Source organism: Schistocerca gregaria, chromosome 1, assembly GCF_023897955.1.
Source record: "Schistocerca gregaria isolate iqSchGreg1 chromosome 1, iqSchGreg1.2, whole genome shotgun sequence".
Taxonomy (NCBI): Eukaryota; Metazoa; Arthropoda; class Insecta; order Orthoptera; family Acrididae; genus Schistocerca; species Schistocerca gregaria.
Genome location: NC_064920.1, coordinates 498,194,989 through 498,218,527, shown reverse-complemented (window position 1 = coordinate 498,218,527; position 23,539 = coordinate 498,194,989). Strand labels below are relative to the sequence as shown.

The following is a 23,539-nucleotide window of genomic DNA, read 5'->3' as shown; positions in this document are numbered from 1 at the left end:
CAACTTGCTGTTATCAGAAGTTGTTATCGTGGTCCTTTCTTCTACAGTCCTGCGAATTGAACACTTGTCTTGACTGATGGTCTATTTCAAACTTTTTTTCCCACGAAACCCTTTTCTCGCGAACTCGACAGTATAAAACAATTCCGTCATATGTAATTGTTCCAGGAAGGTCAGCTATCCATGAAACGACATTTTTTTTTTTTTTTTTTCGGGCGGCATGGCGCGCAACACGTTACACACTACACGTAGTAAACACGTTCAACTCTGTACAAGTAAATAGAAAGCCAAACTGAAATGATGGACGTGCGACTAAAAGCTTGCGTAGTTTAATTTGATTGTTACTGACACGTACGGTATGACAGCGAAGGGGATTAATGGGGGCGCGGCCGCAAGAGCATTGACTGTCTGCTTGTTCCTGTTCCTCTTCTGTAATCATTTCGCTTGGCAGTGGCATCTCGAGTAGCGATTTGGTGAATTACCAATGAGTAAGAACTTCCTTCTGCTAGAGAATCACTACTGGAAAAAGCAGTGCACGTCTTACTATATATAATGGAGGCTCCGCCCACTTTTGACGGTATGATGTCATTACTAACCAATGAGTTATAAGTCGAATAACAATGTAAAATTTCTTAGTAAAAAGGACATTGTCAAGAAATAAAAATAAACACCCACTAAATTTAGCTTACTTAACAGCTATTGTCAATTAAGAAGCATTAAAAACATTTAAACATGTAGGATAAATGAACTTCGTGTTGACAGAACATGAGTTGCCCTCTCATGGCGTGTTAGTGAACCATTTGGAACAACTGATTGCCACGGTGAAGTTGGACGCCGTTCCAAAGATGAGGCAGCAGGCTTCTTTCCACTGAAGTTGCTGTAAAGTCGATAGGCAAACTAGCGGTTGCCATGGTGAAAATAAACGCCAGTGCAAAGATGTGGCAGCAGGCTTGTTTCTAACGAAGTTGTTGCGAAAGTGGAATGGCAAAGACTGTCACGTCTAACGATGTACCACTGAGCAGTAACATGTCTTTATTGAAACGATTTCCAATGAGTAGGCTGCAATAATCTGTAGCTGACGTGCTGCACAGATACGAGACGAAGTAGTTGTTCATATTTATGAAGTTCGTATGTAGACTGCATTTTTTTTAAATTACATGTGATAATTTTTAAAAAGGCATTGATATTACTTAAATTGCGTGCCAGTCTTATAAACAAATAAAAATAATGAAAATGGAAGGAATTTAAAATTATAATACTATGGGCCGTAGTGTCAAAAATAAAAGGATGTGAATTAGCAATATCTAGTCTAAAAGCATATAAGCAAACATTCTAAAACAGATAGTCATAAAATAATGTTCGGTGAAATAAAATTGCAAAGTAAAGATAAAATATTTCGTAAACGTCTTAATAATTTTAAAAACAAAGGACAGAACAGTGAGCATTCTGAAGCAGATCATTGAAAATCTCAAAGAGGTTCTTACTCATTGGTAATTCGTCGTTTTATAGCTTTATAACTTTATGTATTTTCTTTAATGTATGTAGCCCTTTAATTGAAGCTTTGTATACGACTTGTAGGTCTGAAGATGACCACAGTAGTGATCGAAACCGGTCACCGTACTAAATAAATTGTGATCAAGACTGTTTTTAATAGTAAATATTTGTAACATATTGATCACTGTCACTCCCATAATGTGTTCAAAAATATAATCCGGTCTCTAGTCATTACCCGTTATACAGGGTGAAAAGTATTTAAACCAACAAACTCTGGGAGGTTGTGGGGGACATCAGAACAAATATTTTTCCCAAATGTCATTTTTTCCTGTGAGGAGTATTTAAACCGGTAGAGGAAGATTTCTCTGGCGGCAAATTAATTAAACGAACAAACACTTTTCCATCTTTTTATGAACCAGAGACAACGCAATAACACAACCCAATGTCAATTACAGTAGATTTTCAAAAATGCCTCCATTGACACGTAAACAAAGGTTACACCGTCTGATCACGTTCTGTCTGACACGGGCAAAACAACCAGGAGTATGTTGAATTGTTCCTGCTGCTGCTACTATCCGGGCAACCAGATCCTCTTCTGATGCAACAGGAGTTGCGTAAACAAGGTTGCGCATCTGTCCCCACACAAAAAGTCCAGAGGGGACATATCTGGTACACGACCAGCTCTGCCAATCCACGTTTCTGGCAATCGTCGGTCCAGGAATAGACGCACACGACGACTGAAATGTGACGGCGCCCCGTCATCTTGGAACTACATACGTTGTCTTTTAGGGAGCGGGACGTCTTCCAGCAATTCTGCCAATGCTCTGGCGAGAAAATTGTAATAGTGCTTGCCATTTAATGGCCTAGATAGCAGATGCGGCCCAATTAAACAGTCCCCAACAACACCGACCCACACATTAACGAAGAACCGCACTTGATGAGCGCTAGTACTCACTCCAAACATGCGAATTGTGCATGTTGAAGACTCCATCATGCCCGAACGTTGCTTCGTCGGTAAAAAACACAGAGAATTTAAATGTAGGATGCATTTCACACTGTTCCAGGTACCACTGCCAGAACTATGCTCTGGGTGGATAATCAGCTGGTACCACTTGTGGACACGCTGTAAGTGAAATGGAAGTAACAATTGCTCTCGAAGAACTGTTCTTACATTCGCCTGATTCGTCAGCATATTACGTGGAATTGCACGAGTGCTGATTGAATGATCCCGCTCCACATGCTGCAAGACAGATTCCTCAAATTGCAGCGCTCTTACCGTGCGACGGCGCCCCCGTCCAGGTAATCTGCTAAATGACCCGGTCTCTTTCTGACGTTGGTGCACAGCAGCAAAGGTCGTATGATGCGGGATACGGCGATTAGGGTATTGTTGTTGGTAAACCCGCTGTGCAGCGGGTACGTAGTACGCACCAACCATAACAGTGTACTCACTCCAGGTGCAACGCTCCAATAGTAAACAGAGACAGTGCATTACTACACAGGTGGACAGCAGTTGCCTACAATTGAAAAGCGTAATACGGCCTCTAACAACTGAAGAGCGTAATACGGCCTCCACCGGTTTCAATAATCCTCATAGGAAAAAATGAGATTAGGGAAAAATATTTGTTTTGACGTCCCATGCAACCTCCCAGAGTCTATCGGTTTAAATACTTTTCACGCTATATGGTTCTAAAACACCCCAACATCCGGTCGTGCTACATGGTGAGGAGACCTGTGACTGGGGTACTCACCCATCTCGAGCAGCGTGTCGTAGTAGGCGAGCAGGCTGGCACGCTGCATCACGCGGTACAGCTGCAGCTCGGCCTCGTTGCCAGGCGCCGACGTCAGCACCACTGCAACACACGGCACACAACACGCGTCACGCCACGCCACGCTTTTCCCCAGCCCGCATGCAAGCGCAGGTACCGCCTGCCGCAAACTGTCACATTTATCAGCAACAAAACAGGTACACGTGTTTCATGCTCGGCTACGAAGAAAAAGAGCACAGTACTGTGAAGAAATTGAAACTTGCTACAACTGGCTGATCGAGCGACGTAGTGGCAATCGACGAGCGTCATCTCTGCGGTCAACAGCCGCTCCCTTGTAGTGTGTAAGAACCGTCAGGTGTGAAGTATCTAGGAATTACACACAGCTAGTGGGATGGGGCCGTGATCAACACGATGGCCTCGCTGTCTGGACGACGAGTTCCACTATCCTAATTTACATTTCCCGCAGTTTTCTACATTAGTCGAATGGAAAAACAACTTCTTCAAAAAGCCGCGGTTAGGTGGTGATTCTTCTTTGATGACTCATTGTCAAGGGAACGTAAACCTCTGTCTTTCTTCTTTTACAAATGGCTCTTGTATTACAGACGAACGTTTATATTTTCGCATCATTAGGTTAATTCTTCCGCCAATATAACTGAAGCCAAATATCTGATGATCACCAGTAAACCCTTGATTTCTTAAAGAATCCAACTCCAATGTATGAAACAGCTTCAATTGCCTGATTACTTTACAAATGAGTTGATGTGTTAAATATATTGGCCGCGCGGATCAGCCGAGCGGAATAGGCGCTGCAGTCATGGACTGTGCGGCTGATCCCGGCGGAGGTTCGAGTCCTCCCTCGGGCAAGGGTGTGTGTGTTTGTCCTTAGGTTAATTTAGGTTAAGTAGTGTGTAAGCTTAGGGACTGATGACCTTAGCAGTTAAGTCTCATAAGATTTCACACACATCTGTGGTCATCAGTCCCCTATAACTTAGAACTACTTAAACCTAACTAATCTAAGGACATCACACACATCCATGCCCGAGGCAGGAATCGAACCTGCGATCGTAGCGGTCACGCGGCTCCAGACTGAAGCGCCTAGGACAGCACGGCCACACCGGCTGGCCGAACATCTTTAATATATTGACGTTAAGCTTGTAGGCGAGAGAACTTTTATGTTTAAAATTTGTTTGAAGTCGCTAACTTCTCTCATTATGAAACAGTGGGTGAGTATAATCTGTGTAATTTGCTTTCCGTTTTAAGGAGAAGCTAATTTTCAAGCATCACAACGTTTATGACATCATATCTCCTCAACTATGTGTCGTACAGTGTTACAATTTTTCAGGTATATTCGGTGGTGTTTGTGGATACAGTCTCCAAAATTTGTTCCGAATAGTCAGTAGTAAGGAAATGTGTGAAAGCGTCGTGCCGGATACTGAATTATACTGCACGAACAGCTAAAATGTAGTAAGTGATAATCTTTTTACATCTCAAAGGTCTTGGAATCCATGGGACTGATATTTTACCAGTATTAATGTCGACAACAGGCAAAAATCGTCGTCATCCTCTATTCCTAGAATGCATAGACAACATATACGCACAATTAAGTTTGTACATAAACCTCAGTGCGCGAGTCCTCGTTGCACCTGGCCTTTTTTTTTTTTTTTTAGTTTCCGTAACGGACCTACGAAATGTAAAGAAAGTTTTATAGGCGGTATAGTACGCTGTATGAGAGATAGTAGAATTAATTCTTGCACTTTGATGACACCAGTATTAATGTCGATAACAGACAAAAATCGTCGACACCCTCCATCCCTGGAATGGATGGACTCACTCTATATATAATTAAGTTTATACAGAAACCTCAGTGCGCGAGACCTACTTGCTCCTGGACTTTTCTTTTTTTTTTTTAATTTCTATCACGAAGCTACGAAATCGAAGGAAAATTTTATAGACCGTAAGAAAGTAAAGTAAAATTAATTCTTGTACTTTGATGGTACACTTCCACAATACGATGTAGCCTATGGAAGAATAGTGTTATACGTCAACAAAGTAATTCAACTATCATTTGACAATTTCAAATAACAGAATCAGGTATCACGAGCAAAAATAAAACGAAATGACGCCCACTGCTCTTAGTAGTGTTCACACCTCACCAGCATAAAGACAGATATCTGTCGTGAGTGACGAATGTCGAGAGCCAATCTGTAGCCAGCGACACATGGATCACGCACTGCTCTGTGCGACGCTCCTGGTGCTCGCTGCCTCTCCGCTCAGTGCCTGCATCAGTGCTATGACGCGCTAAGCCCTGCTGACGTCACGACCATGCACTCGGGTTACACACGAGCATTACAGCTGCCCTCCACACTGCAGACTAAAAACGATGACACAGTGTGCCACGGATCATAAGGACGTCGAAAATTACTAGGGTGCATACGGCTACTACACCGTCCTTTTTAGACCAACTAAAGTTTTTCATAATTAAACGTTTCACCTCACATCTTGCATAATGCCATACATAAACCAGCAGAGCACTTATTTGAAATGACGTCTCGCGTATATGTGTGAATTCAGAGAATATCTGCGTAACAGTATCCACCGGAATAGTGTGTACGTGAAGAGGTGTTCATGCTTCTCGTGAAAACGAGTTGGATTTGCTGTTCGTAAGTGTTAGCTTCGCTCCAGGGTGCCCCTTTCCTCCAACGTGCATTCGCTGATATTTGCTATCACATTTTCCACAGTTTCGCGTTTTCCTGTTGTGGGTGCCAGTGATTCAGTATCAAAAGTGTTGCGTAGCCAAGGTAATTACTAGGGCCTTATTACTATGCATTGACTGCAAACGAAATTCAGTCTACCTTAATAGGCGAAGCTGCTAACGACGTTTTTAAAACACGTTTAAGTTGTTGTTATTCAGCCATTGTTCGGGACAAGCTCGTCACCAAGAATCTTACACTAACACTGATCACATCAAGGTTGGTAGCACATATGCTGCCTAGTAACTCTCAGAATCGCTTTTGTCGAGGGGGGAGGGAGGACGGGGAGGGGGAAGAGAGAATTTGAAAAATGTAGCCCTGTAAATACGTGGTAACCTGTTACAATCACGAGGTAGAACCAACAGCTCATGTTAACACCAGTACATCAACTGAATCCACGCGTTCTGGTGTTCCAACGTATATTGAGCCGTTACCGCGACCTCCTTGCTGATGCAAACTAATGAGACGGCGGGTAAACGCCGGTGGATGTTGTCGGTTCGTGTAATCTACGCTATCTGATCAGAAGTATCTTGACGTATATTAGTGGTCATTAATATGGCGTGTGAACAACCTTCGCCTTTATGACAGCTTGAACTTTGCTGCGAACACCTTGAATGAAGTGTCTGAATGTCTGTGCAGGAAGGCAAGAGTCGAAACCAGAGAAGTAGTGCTGTCAGAGACTGGAGCAAAGGCGACGTTCTAACTCATCACAAAGGTGTTCCATTGCGTTCGGGACTCTGGGCCACCCAGTTCATTTCAAGAACGTTATTGTCCCCAAACCATTGCGTCCGAGATATTGCTTTATGACACGGCGCACTGTCACGCTGATGCAATCATAGTCTCGAAGTGTTCCCCAACACTACGCGTTTGCAGCTCGTGTTCTAGCGGCTCTGGATCGCGGGGTCCCAGGTTCGATTCCCGGCCAGCTTGGGGATTTTCTCTGTCTGGGGACTGGGTGTTTGTGTTGTCCTCATCATTTCATCACCATCATCATTCGTAACAGTGGCTAATTGGACTGGGTAAAAAAAATTGGACTGTGTCAAAATTGGGACTTCGCATGGGCGCTGATGACCGCGCAGTTGAGCGCGCCACAAATCAAACACCATCATCTTCTACACCACGCAGTAAACAGTGCTGTAAAATGTTCTCATATCCTTCCGCGTTTAACATTTTCTTAACCGCAATAAGGGAGAACATCCCCATACCAAAACACTACGTCCTTCGTACTTCGCTGTTGGCACTACACATGACAGGTAACGTTCTCCAAACGTTCGCCCAAACCAAAGCTTCCAGCGGATTACTACAAGCTATAGCGTGATTCGTCAGTCCAAATTACTCGTTTCCAGTACTCCACTGCCTAGTGGCGACGCTTGGAACTGATCACACAAATTTATGGCTTACAACGAGCCGCCGAACAACTATGCCCCACTCTTTTTCATTCCCTACGCACAGTGACTGTGCTAGCTGTGCTACTGGTAACACTTTGAAACTGACGAGAGACTACTTCCGTTGATTCTTACAACAACACTCAGCAGTGCTCGACTGTCCCTGTCCATCAGTACGTGAGGTGTGCCTGGCGTTGGTTCAGGTGTGGTTCTTCCGTCGAGTTTTCACTTCACAATAAAATCTCCAATACTCGACTTGGGCAGCTCTAGAGAGGTTAAAATGTCCCTCATTGATTTTTTGCTCACTTGACATCCGACGACTAATCCACGTTCAGAGCCATTGAGCTCTCCTGAACGACCCAGTCTGCCGTTTTTATTTCTCTGTTGACAACACGAATACTCCCAGTCTCCTTCTATACTGTCGCGTGCACTTCTCGTGACATCTAGTGGTCAATTCCTCATAACACAGGAGTGTCGGAACGCTTCTTATCAGGTAGTGTGTATTCCACAAACCATCTTACTGTGTGTGGCATAGTGTGCCAGATAATTTTCTGTCGTCCCCGCTACATTAGCGATCAGTGCCCAAATCGACACGGACACTAGCGACAAGAAGCCCTCGACCGGGCTGAACATAACCATCAGTTGACGTAAAATTAACACGCCCACTGCGAAACACTAATTGCCCACGCAGCATATCAATAACCCTTGCAATATCAATATTTAGAACAACAGTACTTCTGGAACCACGCTCACTTTCCGCGTTTCCTGCTTCAATACCGAATAGTGAGCGGTAAGTACCGTTGCCGTCCAGCCTCGCTATGATTTCCCCGGCGCGGTCATTCCGAGATATATACGTACGTGTGAGGAAGTGACTTGTTTATCTGTTCTTGGAAGGTACACTCTCGGTGATTCAGTGGTAAAAGTAATGTTTCATCAGTCAGTTTAGCTAAGGAACGAAGATACATCTGGTGTTAGCACGCTATTATTCGAAAGTCTATTTTTACAACTGACCGTGTGTCCTGTGCTACAGAACGATGGCAATAAACGGACGAATGATAGATTTCTCCTCTATTTCTGATGTATGCGCAACAACCAAAGAACAAAAGTATGCCCTCCCATTCCTCTTTAGTTCCTTTTGTACTAGTAGTGATCACTTGACGGTACTTTTTTGCAGTACGTAATCGCAAACACTCTGCGCACAGTGAGTTTGCTATCGTGTTTATGCGTACAGATTGTGCTGTACGCCGACGACACGGCACTTTTCATGACCAGCATGAGCGTTCAGGTCATGCCTGCGACGACCTGGTGTTATCGGCGGCGAAATGAAGGGTGCCATTCAATGTAACGAAGAGGCAAGTACCTACCGTAGCGAGTGGCTACACCATTTTTGCATATGTTAACTCGATGCGATTGCAAAATTGTCTGTGGTAAGTTCTTGATGATGGTCATCATAGGTAGAAATTAATCACAAGGTGTAAAATACAGTGCTCCGTAACTCGTATAATGGTAGCGAGATGCTCCAGTCCATGGACTTGAGGCAGACAGACATTCCTGGGTGGGGATATGCATTCGGAAAGCACGGAGAAGTACCTGAGTGTCTCGGTAGGTGTCCAACATGTTGTAGGTACGGTGAAGAATTGAGGAGAAAAGCGGTGTGGAGTCAGAGAGCTCTACTTGTTTCTAAACCCGACGACCACAGTCCGAAACGACACTGGAGTCTTTAACATATTAATGTAGCTTGTAATCGTGCTTTTCGGATCAACATTTGAAAGGGCGCCCGGAAAATAAAAACAGAAACTTACATCGAACGACGGAAGGAACAGGACGCGGCTCAAAGCCTTCATCGAAGGTCGGGAGAAGAGGAATAACGTTTAAGACCGAGCTGGTAGGTTTGTTGCGTATGGGTGGGCCTGGCTAACAGGGCCGGCCACGGTCCTAGAAGGGCTTCCCGGCGACGGAGCGGGTCGTGCCGGAACCATTAGCCGCCTAATACCGCGGCGAAATTGGGAGCTGGCCCACCGCAGCCCGCTCGCCCCCCCCCCCCCCCCCCCCGCCTACTTACTCCGACGCCACTCTGGCCAACATCGAGTCGTTGCCCCGCAATCTTCTCTAGTACACACACATTCCGGCCGCTTGGCCTCGTCCCCAGGCTGCGCGACTTGTGTCACTGTCCATACCTACGAGTGACGCTGTCCAAGACGCCTTAAAATAAAAGCAAAGAAATGATATTCTGCTCAGTAACTGGACATAAGATTGGGAAGGCCGATAGAAATTGACCTCGGGTAAACCAGTTCAGATCCCGGAGAAATGTAGGAACACGCGAAGCAACACTGACACTATAACTTATTAGAAGATAGGCTGAAGAAAGGCTAACCTGTGTAGGCAGCATTTGTAGATTTAGAGAAGGCATTTTTTTAAAAGTGATTCGCAACAGGTGTCAGGTATTTTCTGAAATACATGGCACACAGCTGTCTCAATGTGTCTTTTACGTGCCGCGTGGACAGGAAAAAAAATGACGATTACCGAAGTACGTGTTAAAATGCAGACATTCGTGACCATCAAATACAAATCTAAATGTTATAAACTATTATCGCAAGGTCTCTGCCTGCAGTTTAACATATTACGGAAGTGAAACGTGATCAATAAATTCAGACAAGAAGAGAATAGAAGGTATTGAATCGTGGTGCTACAGAAGAATGCTGAAAATTAGATAGGTAGATAGGATAAATGTTGAGAAATTACTGAGTCGAATTACTTAGAAAATAAATGTGTGGTACCTCTTGAGTAAAGCAAGGCCTCGGTCGATAGGTCACATCCTTACGTATCAAAGAATCGTGAAGTTGGTAATGGGGAGAAATGAGGACAAGAAGGGGGGATAAAACTGTAGCCGAAGACCAAGGCTTGACCACAGTAAGTAACTTCAAATGGATGTGATTGCGGTAGTTGTTTAGAGATAAAGATGTTTGCGCAGGAGCGTGGGGAGCTGTATCAACCATTGTATGAATTAAAGACCATAACAACACTGGGACCAATCACAATACATGGAACTGACGCAAGCCAACAAACCAGGCAAGGAGAAGTAAGAGGAGGCGTTGCGAATGGGTTAGTAACCCCCCCCCCCCCCCCAAAAAAAAAGTTCAAACGTGTGTGAAATCTCGTGCGACTTCACTGGTAAGGTCATTACTCCCTAAGCTTACACACTACTTAACCTAAATCATCCTAAAGACAAACACACGCATACCCATGCCCGAGGGAAGACTCGAACCTCCGCCGGGACCAGCAGCACAGTGCATGACTGCGGCGCCTGAGACCGCTCGGCTAATCCCGCGCGGCTAGTAGCCCTCCTTTAGGCTATGACCTCAATATCTTACAGAAGGGTCATTCGTCAATGGAAAACTTATGCCAGCCATTCCGACGAAAGAAAGTAACGCTCACCAGCTAAAGAATAAGACATTGTCCACTGTCCCAAAGTTTTCTTCTCTGGTGGGATGAGCAGCAACATGTGAACCTTGTGGGCTAAGACTTTCAATACAATCAAAACACAGAAGATTTGTTCGATTTGTAGAGGTGTTTCACAAAGACATGGTAAAAAGTTAGTTTTACTAAGGTTCCAATTAGCAAGAGTCGGCTGCATTACTTATGCAACAAATTGAGCCGTTCAGTTCAGAGTAAGAAATTCGAAGCGTTCTTCCATGAGTTTAATAAATACAACAATACATATAACAGAGACTTTAGTCATTATAATATATGCTCCTTCACTATTTACAACAATCACCAACGCTGGCGTAACTTTTCGGTTGTGCGACTGTAGACATCACATGGTTTTGAGGCGACGAATTCGTTGAGCCACGTTCAGAGCGCATTTTCATCTGGAAAGGAAGGGTTGTACGATAGAGAACGGAAAAGACGATAATCGATTAAGGTGGGTACTTCCCAAATCAACTCCTGTACAGTGTTCTTTCGTCAATCTAGGAAAATGCGGGCATGAGTTAAAAGTGGAGAACCGTCACTACACGCTGTCTTCCTTGTCGTTATTCTTGGACTGCGTCTGCAAGACGTCTCAGTTGTTGAGAAAAAAAAATCATCAGTGATGTTCATACCCCAGGAAAACAATTTGCGGTATATTACACCGTCGCTGTTCCGCCAGATGCATGACCTTATCTTTACATTATCTTTTGTGGCAGTGCAGATGTTTGCACTTGGAGTTGCTGCTTTATTCGGGCTCAACCTTCCCTTTCTTTTCCTTCTGTTACCATAAAGACACCATTTCTCTTCATGATACAGAATATTAAAGTACTGCACTGTGCATGTTAGCCCTGTGTATAGCCATATTTGTAATTTTTCCTCTAGGAATGGGCAGGTTACTGAACGATTAAAGTACTCAGTAGTAAAGCCACTTTAAAGAAGGGAGAAAAGGATAATGTAGACAATTTTAGATTTATTTCTATGCCATCAGTGTTTCCTAAAGTTATTGAAAAGACAGTGTATGTAAGGATAATTGATCATTTTATGTCACACAATTTGCTATCAAATGTACCGTTCGGCTCTAGAATTCGTTTAACAACTGAAAATGCTATATTCTCTTTTCTCTGTCGAGGTGCTGGATGGGTTAAACAAAATGTTTCGAACGCTAGGCATATTTTTTGATTTAACTAAGGCATTTGATTGTGTTGATCACAAAATATTGGTCCAGAAGTTGGACCATTACAGAATACGGGGAGTAGCTCACAATTGGTTCAGCTCTTACTATAGCAACAGAAGGCAAAAGGTCATTATTCACAATGTTGAGAATGGCTGTGATGTGGAGTCTGAGTGGAGTACAGTCAAGTGAGTGGTTCCCCAGGGATCAGTGTTTGGACCACTCCTGTTCCTTGTTTATATAAATGATATGCCCTCTAGTATTACGGGTAACTCTAAAATATTTCTGTTTGCTGACGGCACTAGCTTGGTAGTAAAGGATGTTGTGTGTAACATTGGCCCGGTTTCATATAGTGCAGTTCACGACCTAAGTTCATGGCTTGTAAAAAATAAACTAACGCAAAATCACAGTAAGACTCAGTTTTTACAGTTTCTAACACACAATTCAACAAAACCTGACGTTTCAGTTTCACAGAATGGGCATATGACTAGTGACATTTAACAGTTCAGATTTCTAGGTGTTCAGATAGAGAGTAAACTGTTGTGGAAAGCCCACGTTCAGGATCTTGTTGAAAAACTTAATGCTGCCATTTTTACTATTCGAATGGTATGTGAAGTGAGTGATTGTTCGACACGAAAATTAGTCTACTTTACTTATTTTCATTCGCTTATGTCGTATGGTATTATATTTTGGGGTAATTATTCCCATTCTGAAGGGATATTTTTGGTTCAGAACGAAAATCTTTTCGACCACTGTTCACGTGTCTGGGTATATTGACATTGGCCTCTCAATATATATATATATATATATATATATATATATATATATATATATATATATATATATATATATATATATATATATATATTAATGTCATTTCTTGATAACAATATTAGCTTATTCCCAAGAATAATACTCGGCAGAAATCAAACCTGCATTTGGATCGGACTTCCTTAACTCTTGTACAGAAAGGTGTGCAGCATACTGCTGCATCAGTTTTCAATAAGTTACCGCTCGAATTCCAAAATCTTAGCAGTAATGCACGCGCTTTCAAATCGAAACTGAAGAGTTTCCTCATTGATCACTCCTATTCTCTCGAGGATTCCTTGAAAAATTAAGCTGATTTTTGTTACATTGTTGATTGCATTTACTTAAACTTATGGATTGACTATTTCGGGTTCATACACATTTAATTTTTGTTTGTTATTACTTTTATGTTGTAATTTCATATACTGACATGTTTCATGACCTTGAAGATTTGCTCATCAATTTGGTGCTACGGAACTTGACCGGTAAATGTAAATGAATAAATAAATAAATACAGCATAGGAATGGTTCGGATTATTCACGAGTCAACTGATGACGATCAAGCAGAGACGCACATAAGGTCACCCACTGATTTTTGTGATTTTGACTTAGAGCCTGCGATACCTATGCTCTGGATTTTTTAACTTTCTTTACTGCATGCAAATATCGCACGGTCTTGGAATAATCACAGTTCATCACATCTGCCAGTACTCGAGTACAATGACTTGGCTCATTGTGGGTTAACGCGTTTACACGTTCTTCGTCAAATCCTGAAGGTCTTCTTGAACGTGGAGTCACTAATATCAAAACGACCTAATATAAAACAAAAAAATCGTAAGTTTGCCGTGCGGTGTGCAACGGCTTTATCCCCATACACGGCGGAAAAGATTCTGGCTGTCTCCACCGCTGTCACCAGTCTTTTGAAAAATGGCTCTGAGCACTATGGGACTTAACATCTGAGGTCATCAGTCCCATAGAACTTAGACCTACTTTAACCTCACGAGCCTAAGGACATGACACTCATCCATGCCCGAAGCAGGATTCGAACCTGCGACAGTAGCGATCACGCGGTTCCAGACTGAAGCACCTAGACCCGCTCCGCCCGTCTATTGAACTCAAACAGAAGCGTATGGCGGAAATGTTCCGATTTGTCCACTTGGTACTCCATTTTCTACTGTCCACAGCTCCATTCAGTATCTCCAAATGACAAAATATAAACTCAAATAGCAACAGTGCACTAAAAATAAAAAATGACGCTCGATAAATAAACCATAAACCCACAGCAACCGGAATACCAACATGCGAAACAAAAATGTTCCAAAATTATGAACCAACCTAATAAATAGTATTTAACAGTCGGTGGAGAGGTCAGCTGAAAATACCGAGCGAAATGATGTTGGATATTTTTGTGGTTTCCCTAAATCGCTCAAGGCAAATGCTTTGGTGGTTGCGCTGGAAGGTACACGGCCGATTTCCCTCACCTCGCTTCCTCAGTAAGTACTTGTGCGTCCTCTCTAATGAGCTCGTAGTCGAGAAGTTGAACCCTAATCTCCCGTCATTCCATAAAGTAAATTATTGTGCTCCTTGTCGACTGTTCTAGAAAAGTGGGTATGGAGTACAGTTTTATGTAAAGACTTAGAGAGAGACAGACAGAGAGAGAGAGAGAGAAAGTAAGAACAAGTGGAAAGCTACTTGTCACAACATCCCATCTCCTGGGAGAAAATACCCTGGAAACGTCAGGTGCGCGTGGACGAGGATTGTGAGCATCTGTCCTTTTTCTAGTAAGACGTCCTCGTCCGGACGCAGGAAAAACAACGGCACGTCGTCTGCATCATAAAGAATATTCGCGTCCGAGTGACGGCAGCTGCAGACGCAGCCGGCATCTGATTAAGACGCGGCGGCGGGACGGCACGCCCGGCCGTGGCCGGCGTCTCCGTGGGCCCGCGACTGGTTTCCTGGTTCCCTGAATAAAACATGAAGCCGTTCGGAGGTCCCCGCTTTCCGATTCGGACATTACGCCGCAATTTGCAACGCGTTAGTCGTGCGTCAGGCATCGCCCTGTTGACGGGGATGCGCACCCATCCAGAGAAGTTTCAGTGCGATTCGAAATGAAGGCAGGAAGATTAGCGTTTAACGTTTCGTCCACGACGAGTTCGCTGGAGGCAGAAAAGACTAGAATGAGAAAGAAAATCGCCCGTGTCCTTCCCAAAAGAATCGTCACGGAATGTGTTAAACTGTTTAGGGTAACCATTAAAGCCTGACCTAATATTGACAGTTTAATTTGGGAGTTTATAAGAGACTATGACTCTGGTTTTTATGCATTGAAATGTTTCTGCTTTACATTAAATCTGACCCATTCGTGAATAAACATAATCTGTCTGAAATTATTTAAGTTTCGAAGTGACAAGGATTTTCTCAATGCGTAACGCAATAGATACAATTCTTGAAGTGCAATTTTTTTGCAGTTGTACTGTACATCGTCTAATAATAATCTAAAACCCTGAACTAGCGTGGTAGAAGAACGTATACCCCAGGTCTCCTCTGCGCTGGCTCGAGTCTCGAACCGAGCAGGGTGGCGCAGTGTTTAGTGCATTGGACTCGCATTCGGCAAGGCGACGGTTCAAACCCGCGTCCGGCTGTCCTGATTTAGGTTTCCCATTATTTCCCTAAATCGCTTAAGACAAACGTTCCTTCGAAAGGACAGGGCCTCTTTTCTTCTCGACCCTCCCTTAATCCGAGCCTGTGCTCCGTCTCTAATCACCTCGTTTCGACGGGACATTAAACACTAATCTTTTTCCCCTCCTCGGGTGCCGACGTTCAACAGCGGCACAAAGTTACCTGGAGAGCTTAAAATTTTACTTAATAAAGCTGCAAGATCTGTTGCAGGCTGGATATTTCGAACATTTTTCGGGCAATCATTAACAGCATCGATATAATTAGAACAATGGATGATAATACAACGCTGTCTGATACAATTATTTATTTACATCCAGTTTCGATCTAGAGTTTCTTCAAGGTGCTGTACTTACTAACAAAGCAAATGAACTAACCATGAACACCGAAACAGGATAGGTGCTTCAGTCTGGAACCGCTCGACCGCTACGGTCGCAGGTTCGAATCCTGCCTCGAGCATCGATGTATGTGATGTCCTTAGGTTAGTTAGGTTTAAGTAGTTCTAAGTTCTAGGGGACTGATGACATCAGCAGTTAAGTCCCATAGTGCTCAGAGCCATTTGAACTGAAACAGGAAACAAGATTCAAACAAACAACGGAATTAAAACACCACCATATCAACAGATCTTCTACACCTGCGGTACAGACAAGATTTTCCCATTACGTACACAGCTCGGATGCTATTCCACTGCCAGACAGCCTCGGCGATACTGACGATTTAAGAAGGGGAAAATGGGCTGAAGGTGGGGACTGAAGTCTATGTTATGGAGGGCAAGGACTATCTTAGTCCGTGCAGCTGTCGTTGCAATAATGTTACCGTGGTGTAGTTGCTAGCACTAGCCTACTCAACAGAACATCTGTGTTCGAATCCTGGCCGTTGCACATATTTTAATTCACTGCTTCAGCTCCTATCTTTATCGGAAATAAAGTTGAGACTCATATTTCTCTAGGGAAATATAATTGAATCAGTTGAAAACGATAAAGTGACTGGATCGCATTACGGTAATTTTCGCCGCACACGTTCAAATATCGAGTCATTTCGTTCTCAGCTCAAAAACCGACGATCGCATCGACACAAAGAGCTACTAACGAAGCGTTAAATGAGCCGTTTCGTCCGTAATGCCTGCTTGTGTCTTTAAATAAACTGTTGTAAACACAGGCAATGAACACAAGGAGAATCGCTGCTGGAACACAGGTCGCTGGAAGCTGGGCGAGTCGCCGCACCGAGATACACGACATTGTAGCGCCGGCCAAAGAAGTGTCTGTCAGCTGAGTTTTTCTGCTTCACGCTCCTCTGGATAGCTGCTGTCTTCCCAAGACTCTAGTAGCAAACGGTGATCGCCTTTTATGAATGGATTGTTCCGTCATTTACCCGGAACGGCTAAGTAAAACAAGAGGGAATACCCCGTCAACAGCTGGCACTGCGGAACGACTGTAGTTGCTTCCCAGACTGCTTTTCTTAGAACGAGGGAGCGCACAGTCCAGCCGCTCACAGGAGACAGCCTAATCTATACCCGTTTGACACTGCTGAATATAAGAGATGCCCCACTACACTTTTGTGTTTTCCGTCATTGGGCAATACATATGAGGGGGTCAGAACGTATTATGTAAAGATATCAGGCAAAACGCATAGCCCAGACAAATCTTCCTCTGCTTAGAGTAAAACATAACGAAACAGATTTAGGGTTCACTGTGACGGTTGCAGTTCTAGAAGCACTAACTACGAAACATGAAATCTGTCGCTGTTATGTAATTGTATAACCGCAAGAGCCACCGAAAAGTTATTTCCTTCGTAATGTTATACTTAGAGTTCGGTTGTAAGCAGTAGTAAAGAATTGTCGATGAAAAACCTTCTCATTGCATGTAAAAAATGGTACGTAATGCGCTTTATTCGTATTAGTTGATAGTTCCACGATAACTGAGAACGGGAAGATTTATCTCTAATTTCAGATTCTCATTAATGGCAACCTGGTCGAAAAGTGTGCACATAAACAAATGTAAAATCCCAAAACCTGGGTGCTAGTAAAATGTGTGCAGTGTTCGTGCAAACAAAGAGTTTTTCCGGGACGATTTGTACAGATCTGAGGATGATGTGGATAAGCAGGACTCAGATAAAGATCCTGAATATTGAATATGTTACTGAACACAAGTGTCCTTCCATAGTTGTTGGTAATTAGATAAAACTGAATAATTATTCAAGCAAGTAAATAATGTCAAGTTTGTTCCTTACCATAGAGTATGTGGATTTAGGTGACAGTGTCATGACGTAAAATATTAAGGGCAATCCGAAAATTGTTTACGTTCTACAGAGAGGCGACAGCAAAATTAATTTTAAGTTGTGCCTAATGACAGATTAATTTTTAGGTTGTTATGCTTCACTGATGCAAGATTCGAAATTCAAATCTTTGTATCATAAATGAAAAAATTTGGATATTTTAAATTTTTTGTTTTTGTAATGTTTCACAGTAATGTTTCTATAATTGGCCTAGGAAGTAAACAGTGGTAAGTCTATACTTACCCATGGTAAGAGCACTAAGTTTCCAAGTAAACAACGTTTAGTACCCATTGATTTATTTTGAAGAATAAAATCCTGGATAGAATTTATCATTTAAAAATATGTAGTTACTCTAGAAATATTTGAAAACAATGACTTATTTGAATAAGCTAATCACAATGGATATACTTCAATTATCCAATTTATGAGATTTACTGAATCTTTATGGCGAAATTTATTTCTCAAAACAAGAGACTTATCTCTTACCACTGTTTATAGCTGAGGTCTTCATATAAAATCCCATAAAGCACTGGTAAGAGAGCAGTTAGAGGGCAGAGTACTGTTCATTACGTTTGGCCGTTCAGAACCTGCTGAAGAAGTTTTATAGGCACAGATGTTCCTTAAGCGGTGTAGAATGTTGTCACGTAGTTACAGAACAGAAAATAATACCTGTAGAGTTCCACTATTTTAGGTTAAGCTTTGACTAAAGTATAGCCACGTGGTCGCAAAACGGTCAGTTTATACTGACAGGCGTAGTCCACCTGGTGCTTCAGTCGCTGGTGAAATAACGGCCATGCAGAAAACTTCAGATCGTAAAGCTCGTGACGTGCTTTGGAAAGTCTGTTCGACACAGAGGAAAAACAACCAACACACTGATGCGAGTACATAATTAAGGTACCATATATAAATATATCTGCAGTTATGCCAGTTACGTGGTGTATTGATGCTGCAACTTCTACAGTTTTAGGTTCAAAATTGCTCTGAGCACTATGAGACTTAACATCTGAGGTCATCAGTCCCCTAGAACTTAGAACTACTTAAACCTAAGGACATCAGACACATTCATGCCCGAGGCAGGACTCGAACCTGCGACTGTAGCAGCAGCGCGGTTCCGGACTGCAGAGCCTAGAACCGCTCTGTCACAGCGGCCGGATACTGCTTCTCGCGAAGTGCAGGTGGAAGTCGAAAGGGGCGAAATCTGGGTTGTAGGCTGGATGAGGAATAACAGTCCAATGAAGTTTCGTGAGGTCCTATCGGGTGCACAGATTTGAGCGGGTTCTTGCGTTATCAAGAAGAAGAAGAAGTTCGTTAGCATTTTTGTGGCGACGAACACGCTGAAGTGATTTCTTCAGTTTTCTGAGGGCATCACAATACACTTCAGAGTTGATCGTTCCACCCTGGGGGGAGACGTCAAACAGAATAACCCCTTCAGAGTCACAGAAGACCGTGGCCATGACTTTATCAGCTGACGTTGCGGCTTTTTCTTCGGAGGAGAGATACTGTGGTGCCACTCCATGGATTTCCGGTTGGAAGTGATGGACTCATGTTTCATCGCATGTGATCACGTTCGAAAAAAAAAGCTATCGTGATCAACCTCGTAATGCGCAAGCACAGGTGGTCCTTCGTTGCTCTTTACGGTGTTAGGCGTCAGAGGGACCGAGCGGCCACACACCTTTGAGTACCCCAAATGGCGGACGCGTGTGTCAGCACCACCAACAGAAACGTCCAGTTGTGCAGCGACGTGTTCGATTGTGCTCTGTCGATTACCTCGAATGAGAGTGTCCGCACGTCCCAACATTGCAGGAGTCACAGCTGCATGCAGCCGGCCTTTCCGGCAGACCGGAAAGGTTTGCACGACCTTGTTGCGATTAGACCAACGCCTCGCCCCACGATTCACCGTGCTTTTGTTCACTGCCAGGTCTCAGTACACATTCTGCAAGCACCTATGAATTTCTGCGATGCTCTGGTTTTCCACCAAAGAAAACGCAATGACAGCTCTCTGCTTGGAACCATAGAGTCTGTGTTGGAACGCACCTCCGCTACAAACGCCATTTCAAAGGCTACGTATAGTGCCGCCACCTATTGGTAACTTCATGAAACTACAGGAGGTGAAGCGGGATTATTCCACGATATCCCATAATAAATACCGCTTTCTTCAACTGAAATTAGGTGAGGAAAAAATGTGTTGCATTACTGTTTGAAGACATCTCGTATGTAAGCAGATTTCTTGTAGATTTTAGTCGTTAGTGTCAATAACTTTGGAATTTGTCTTGTCACAGGAAGCTTGATAAAAGACGCATGCCTACCAAAGGTATCCGTTAATAAATCGTGATGTGCAAGTGTACTTCTATGCTCCATGTTGCTCCGTACCACCATGACAAACGTTGACAAAATAAACGGTGTGGCTGCGGCGCCCGCTCGGGGCCGCGCTACCACGACAGGTAGCGTGCCGCGGCCGGCTGCCTTTTCGCTGCGCAGGTGTGTCCAGGTCTGGCCGGATCTCGCCCACGCAGGCTGGGCTCAGGCGCCGCCGCGGCCGGTCCGTGCGTAAAAAAACCAGAAAGACGCGGCGTGGCCAGGCCGGCCAAAAGGTAAAAAAGCTGTGAGCGCGTGACAGCCCACGGCCCGCAGGGGTGAGGGGTCGCCCAGCGCCGAGCACCAGCCGGACACGGCTCGGCACCGGACCATCCCAGGCAGCGCCTTGTAACGAGCCAGCGCTCGCATGCTGGCGGCGTTTTCTGCCGCGCTAGCGGCGCCCTACTCCTCATCCTGGCGGTCGCCGTTAATGCACAGAAGATAGGCACGCTGCGATATCCAGAAGATACAGCTGTGCTCTTGGAGACGAAAAAAGGTATTCAGGGTGAACATCAATAAACACGACAGGCTTCAGGGACGGATTCCTGAGTGGAAATGGGGGGAAAAACACGTCGTAAGAACATGTGTCGGGAAATACAATGTTGCCGCGGTAGATGGCGTTGACTAGTTAAAGTTCCTCTAACCACGTGTCGTGTCATACTTGTGTTGCAGGCTGTGTGATTGACGGAGAGTACTGTAAGTAGCAGGATAGTCCGATATTCATGTCGGGAACAAGCCGAGACGGTGTTTGTGTACGGCCAAGCAGATGGAAAGTACCTTCACAGATACCAACCACGTCACACAACATTTCAAGCTCTTTTTGGCTGTTTGTGTGATCATGGGTCCTTCCAGACACATGAACGTGCAGGGAGGTGGTGAACTGTGCGTACACCAGATTTGGAGGATCGGGTTCTACAGGATATTGAGACGAACCCTAGTACAAGCAAAATTTTGTACATGGCTGCATGTTCAGAGACCGCGAAAGACTGGCAGTACTTATATGTCATTTATAAAATAATAAATATGCCAAAAGGGTATTAGTCACAAAGAAATTTAAGATAAAAAAACTGATGGCGAGCCACTAAGGGCTGCTCGTTACTTGCGTGGTGCAGGTTGTAAACGGACAGTTGGTAACGAGCAGCCCTTAGTGGCTCGCCATCAGTTTTTCTTTTATCTGAAATTTCTTTGTGACTAATACCCTTTTAGCATATTTATTATTTCATAAATGACATATAAGTACTGCCAGTCTTTCACGATAATTCCGTACTTATAATTTGTATCATACGTTTTTAGTCGTAATTCTGTGACCATGTTATAGACCATGTTGGTTTAAATTCTGATGAAGACACTACTAGCAGTGTCGAAACCCGGTTACTTCGTTAAAAATTAGTGACCGAGGGCTGTTTTCTCCTAGTAAAAGCTGCAGGCAAGTGGCATGGTGTAAGCCAAAGGTAAGATTGTGTGTATCCTGCATGACAGTCCCTACTATTACTGTCCCCTGTTACGAGTGTAAGGATTATCAGCAGCGGTCTTCCTTCAACGGGAAGGATTTTTTCGATGGTTCTTGCACCAGACTCCAACAATTATGGGATTTCTGTCTTTACCGAAGAAGCAGGCTTTACCAGAACTGGCGTCATCAAGGTACATAATCGTCATCTGTGAGCTACAGACAACCCTCGGACAACGCTTGCCGCGTCTGATCGGCATCGGTTCTGCATCAATGTGCGGGCACGGATTCTTGTCAACCACACACTTGGACCGGTTATTATTCTACAATGCCTCGACGGAGGAATTCCTGCGGAGTACTCTGCCTCTGTTGCTCGATAATTTGCCTTTGTCAACACGATTCGTCGTTTCTACATGACGGAGCACCACCCCACAGTTCGACGAGACCTCACGAACGTCTTTCTCGGACGATGGATAAGACGTGAGGGTCCTGTAGCGTGGTCTGCTACATCACCGGATTTAAACCTCCCGAATTTATATCTCTGGGGCATCTGAAAAGCATTGTGTGTGCTGAACCAGTTCGTGATGTGTTCACGACGCCTGTGACGGTATTCGGAGAGAGACAGGAACGTGTGAAGGAGTGCGGCAATCCATACTGCAACGTGAACGCATGTTTTGCATTCCACGGAGGCCACGCTGAACATTTGTTGCGACGTGGATGGGCTGAAACTCTGTACTGTGTTCCGGGACAATTTATTGTCGTTAACGCGCCCCGTCCATTTCCGGCTACTGTTCATAGGACCTTTTTCCCTACATTTCCAGCCAGAAATCAGTCCCTACTGTTTGTCGGTTTTATTAATGTCCACCCTATAAAGGTCGTCAGCACAAAACACTGAAAAAATGAGAGCTTGTTGATTATCAGACCAGATTTCCGACTGGATTCAAGACTTCCTTGCAGACAGAACTTAATACTTCGCTCTTAGCACAACAAAATCTACAGGTGTACAGGTAATTTCGGAGGTACCCCAAGGAAGTGTGGTAGGACCGTTACTGTTTACAACGCACAGCGTGCGGGCTGTAGACACACATAGAGAAATCCTTATGACGAAAGAACTTGACATTTTATGTTGTTGGGTAAATACTCAATCGATAGAGACACTTTCCAGGACGCAATTCTCAACATTTCGTGAAGAGCGCCGAGTTACATGGCACATAAGCGCCATTGACAGGGCACACCTGTCTCGATATATTCGCGAACTAGGCAGTTGCACAGATGCCTCCCGACGTCATTTTCCAGCAGGGTGGTGCCTACCCAACTATCATGAGGATGTTCCCATATTTCTCCGTCAGACGTTTCCTGAGCGTTGGATCGGAAGGGGGCAGTGATCCCATTGCCTGGCCCATTCGTCTCCCGATCTGACTCTCCTATATTTCAATGTATGGGGATTTATGAAGGACACTGTTTACAGAATAAGCGTTCGAGATCTGGCAGATTTGAGATAGCGAATCTATGTCGCAGTAGAGGCCATAACACCTGTCATGCTAGTGAACATGCGGTGAGAAGTGGAGAAACGTTGCGGTATCTGTCGAGCTACAAAAGGTGCCCACATTGAATGGCGCCAATATGCATAAAAATGTTTGAGCTCTTGTGTACAATGACGGAAAAATGAAGTTATAAACCTTAATAGTTACTGAAATACAAACAAGTGTTTGTGTGTCCCTCTAATCGGAACGTCTATTATACAAACGGCGTAGTCGAATGCATCGGAATCACTGAAGGCTATCTGCAGCTGATGAAGGTAAATAAATAAAGTTACAAATTTTCAGCATATAAACATATTCACAAATTAATTTGCTATTGAATGTGAGATTACTAGGCGCTTCAGTCTGGAACCGCGTGACCGCTACGGTCGCAGGTTCGAATCCTGCCTCGGGCATGGATGTGTGTGGCGT

General features: G+C 44.0%; 1 protein-coding gene across 2 annotated transcripts in view; it reads right to left on the bottom strand.

The window, feature by feature from the left end:
- LOC126353980 (NGFI-A-binding protein homolog) overlaps positions 1-23,539 on the bottom strand; it is a 363,923-nt gene that overhangs the window by 157,555 nt on the left and 182,829 nt on the right. For both annotated transcript variants that reach the window (XM_050003286.1, XM_050003292.1), the window contains exon 2: positions 3,240-3,341. In XM_050003286.1, coding sequence (XP_049859243.1) covers positions 3,240-3,341 — 102 coding nt within the window. The remainder of the gene's footprint in view (positions 1-3,239; positions 3,342-23,539) is intronic.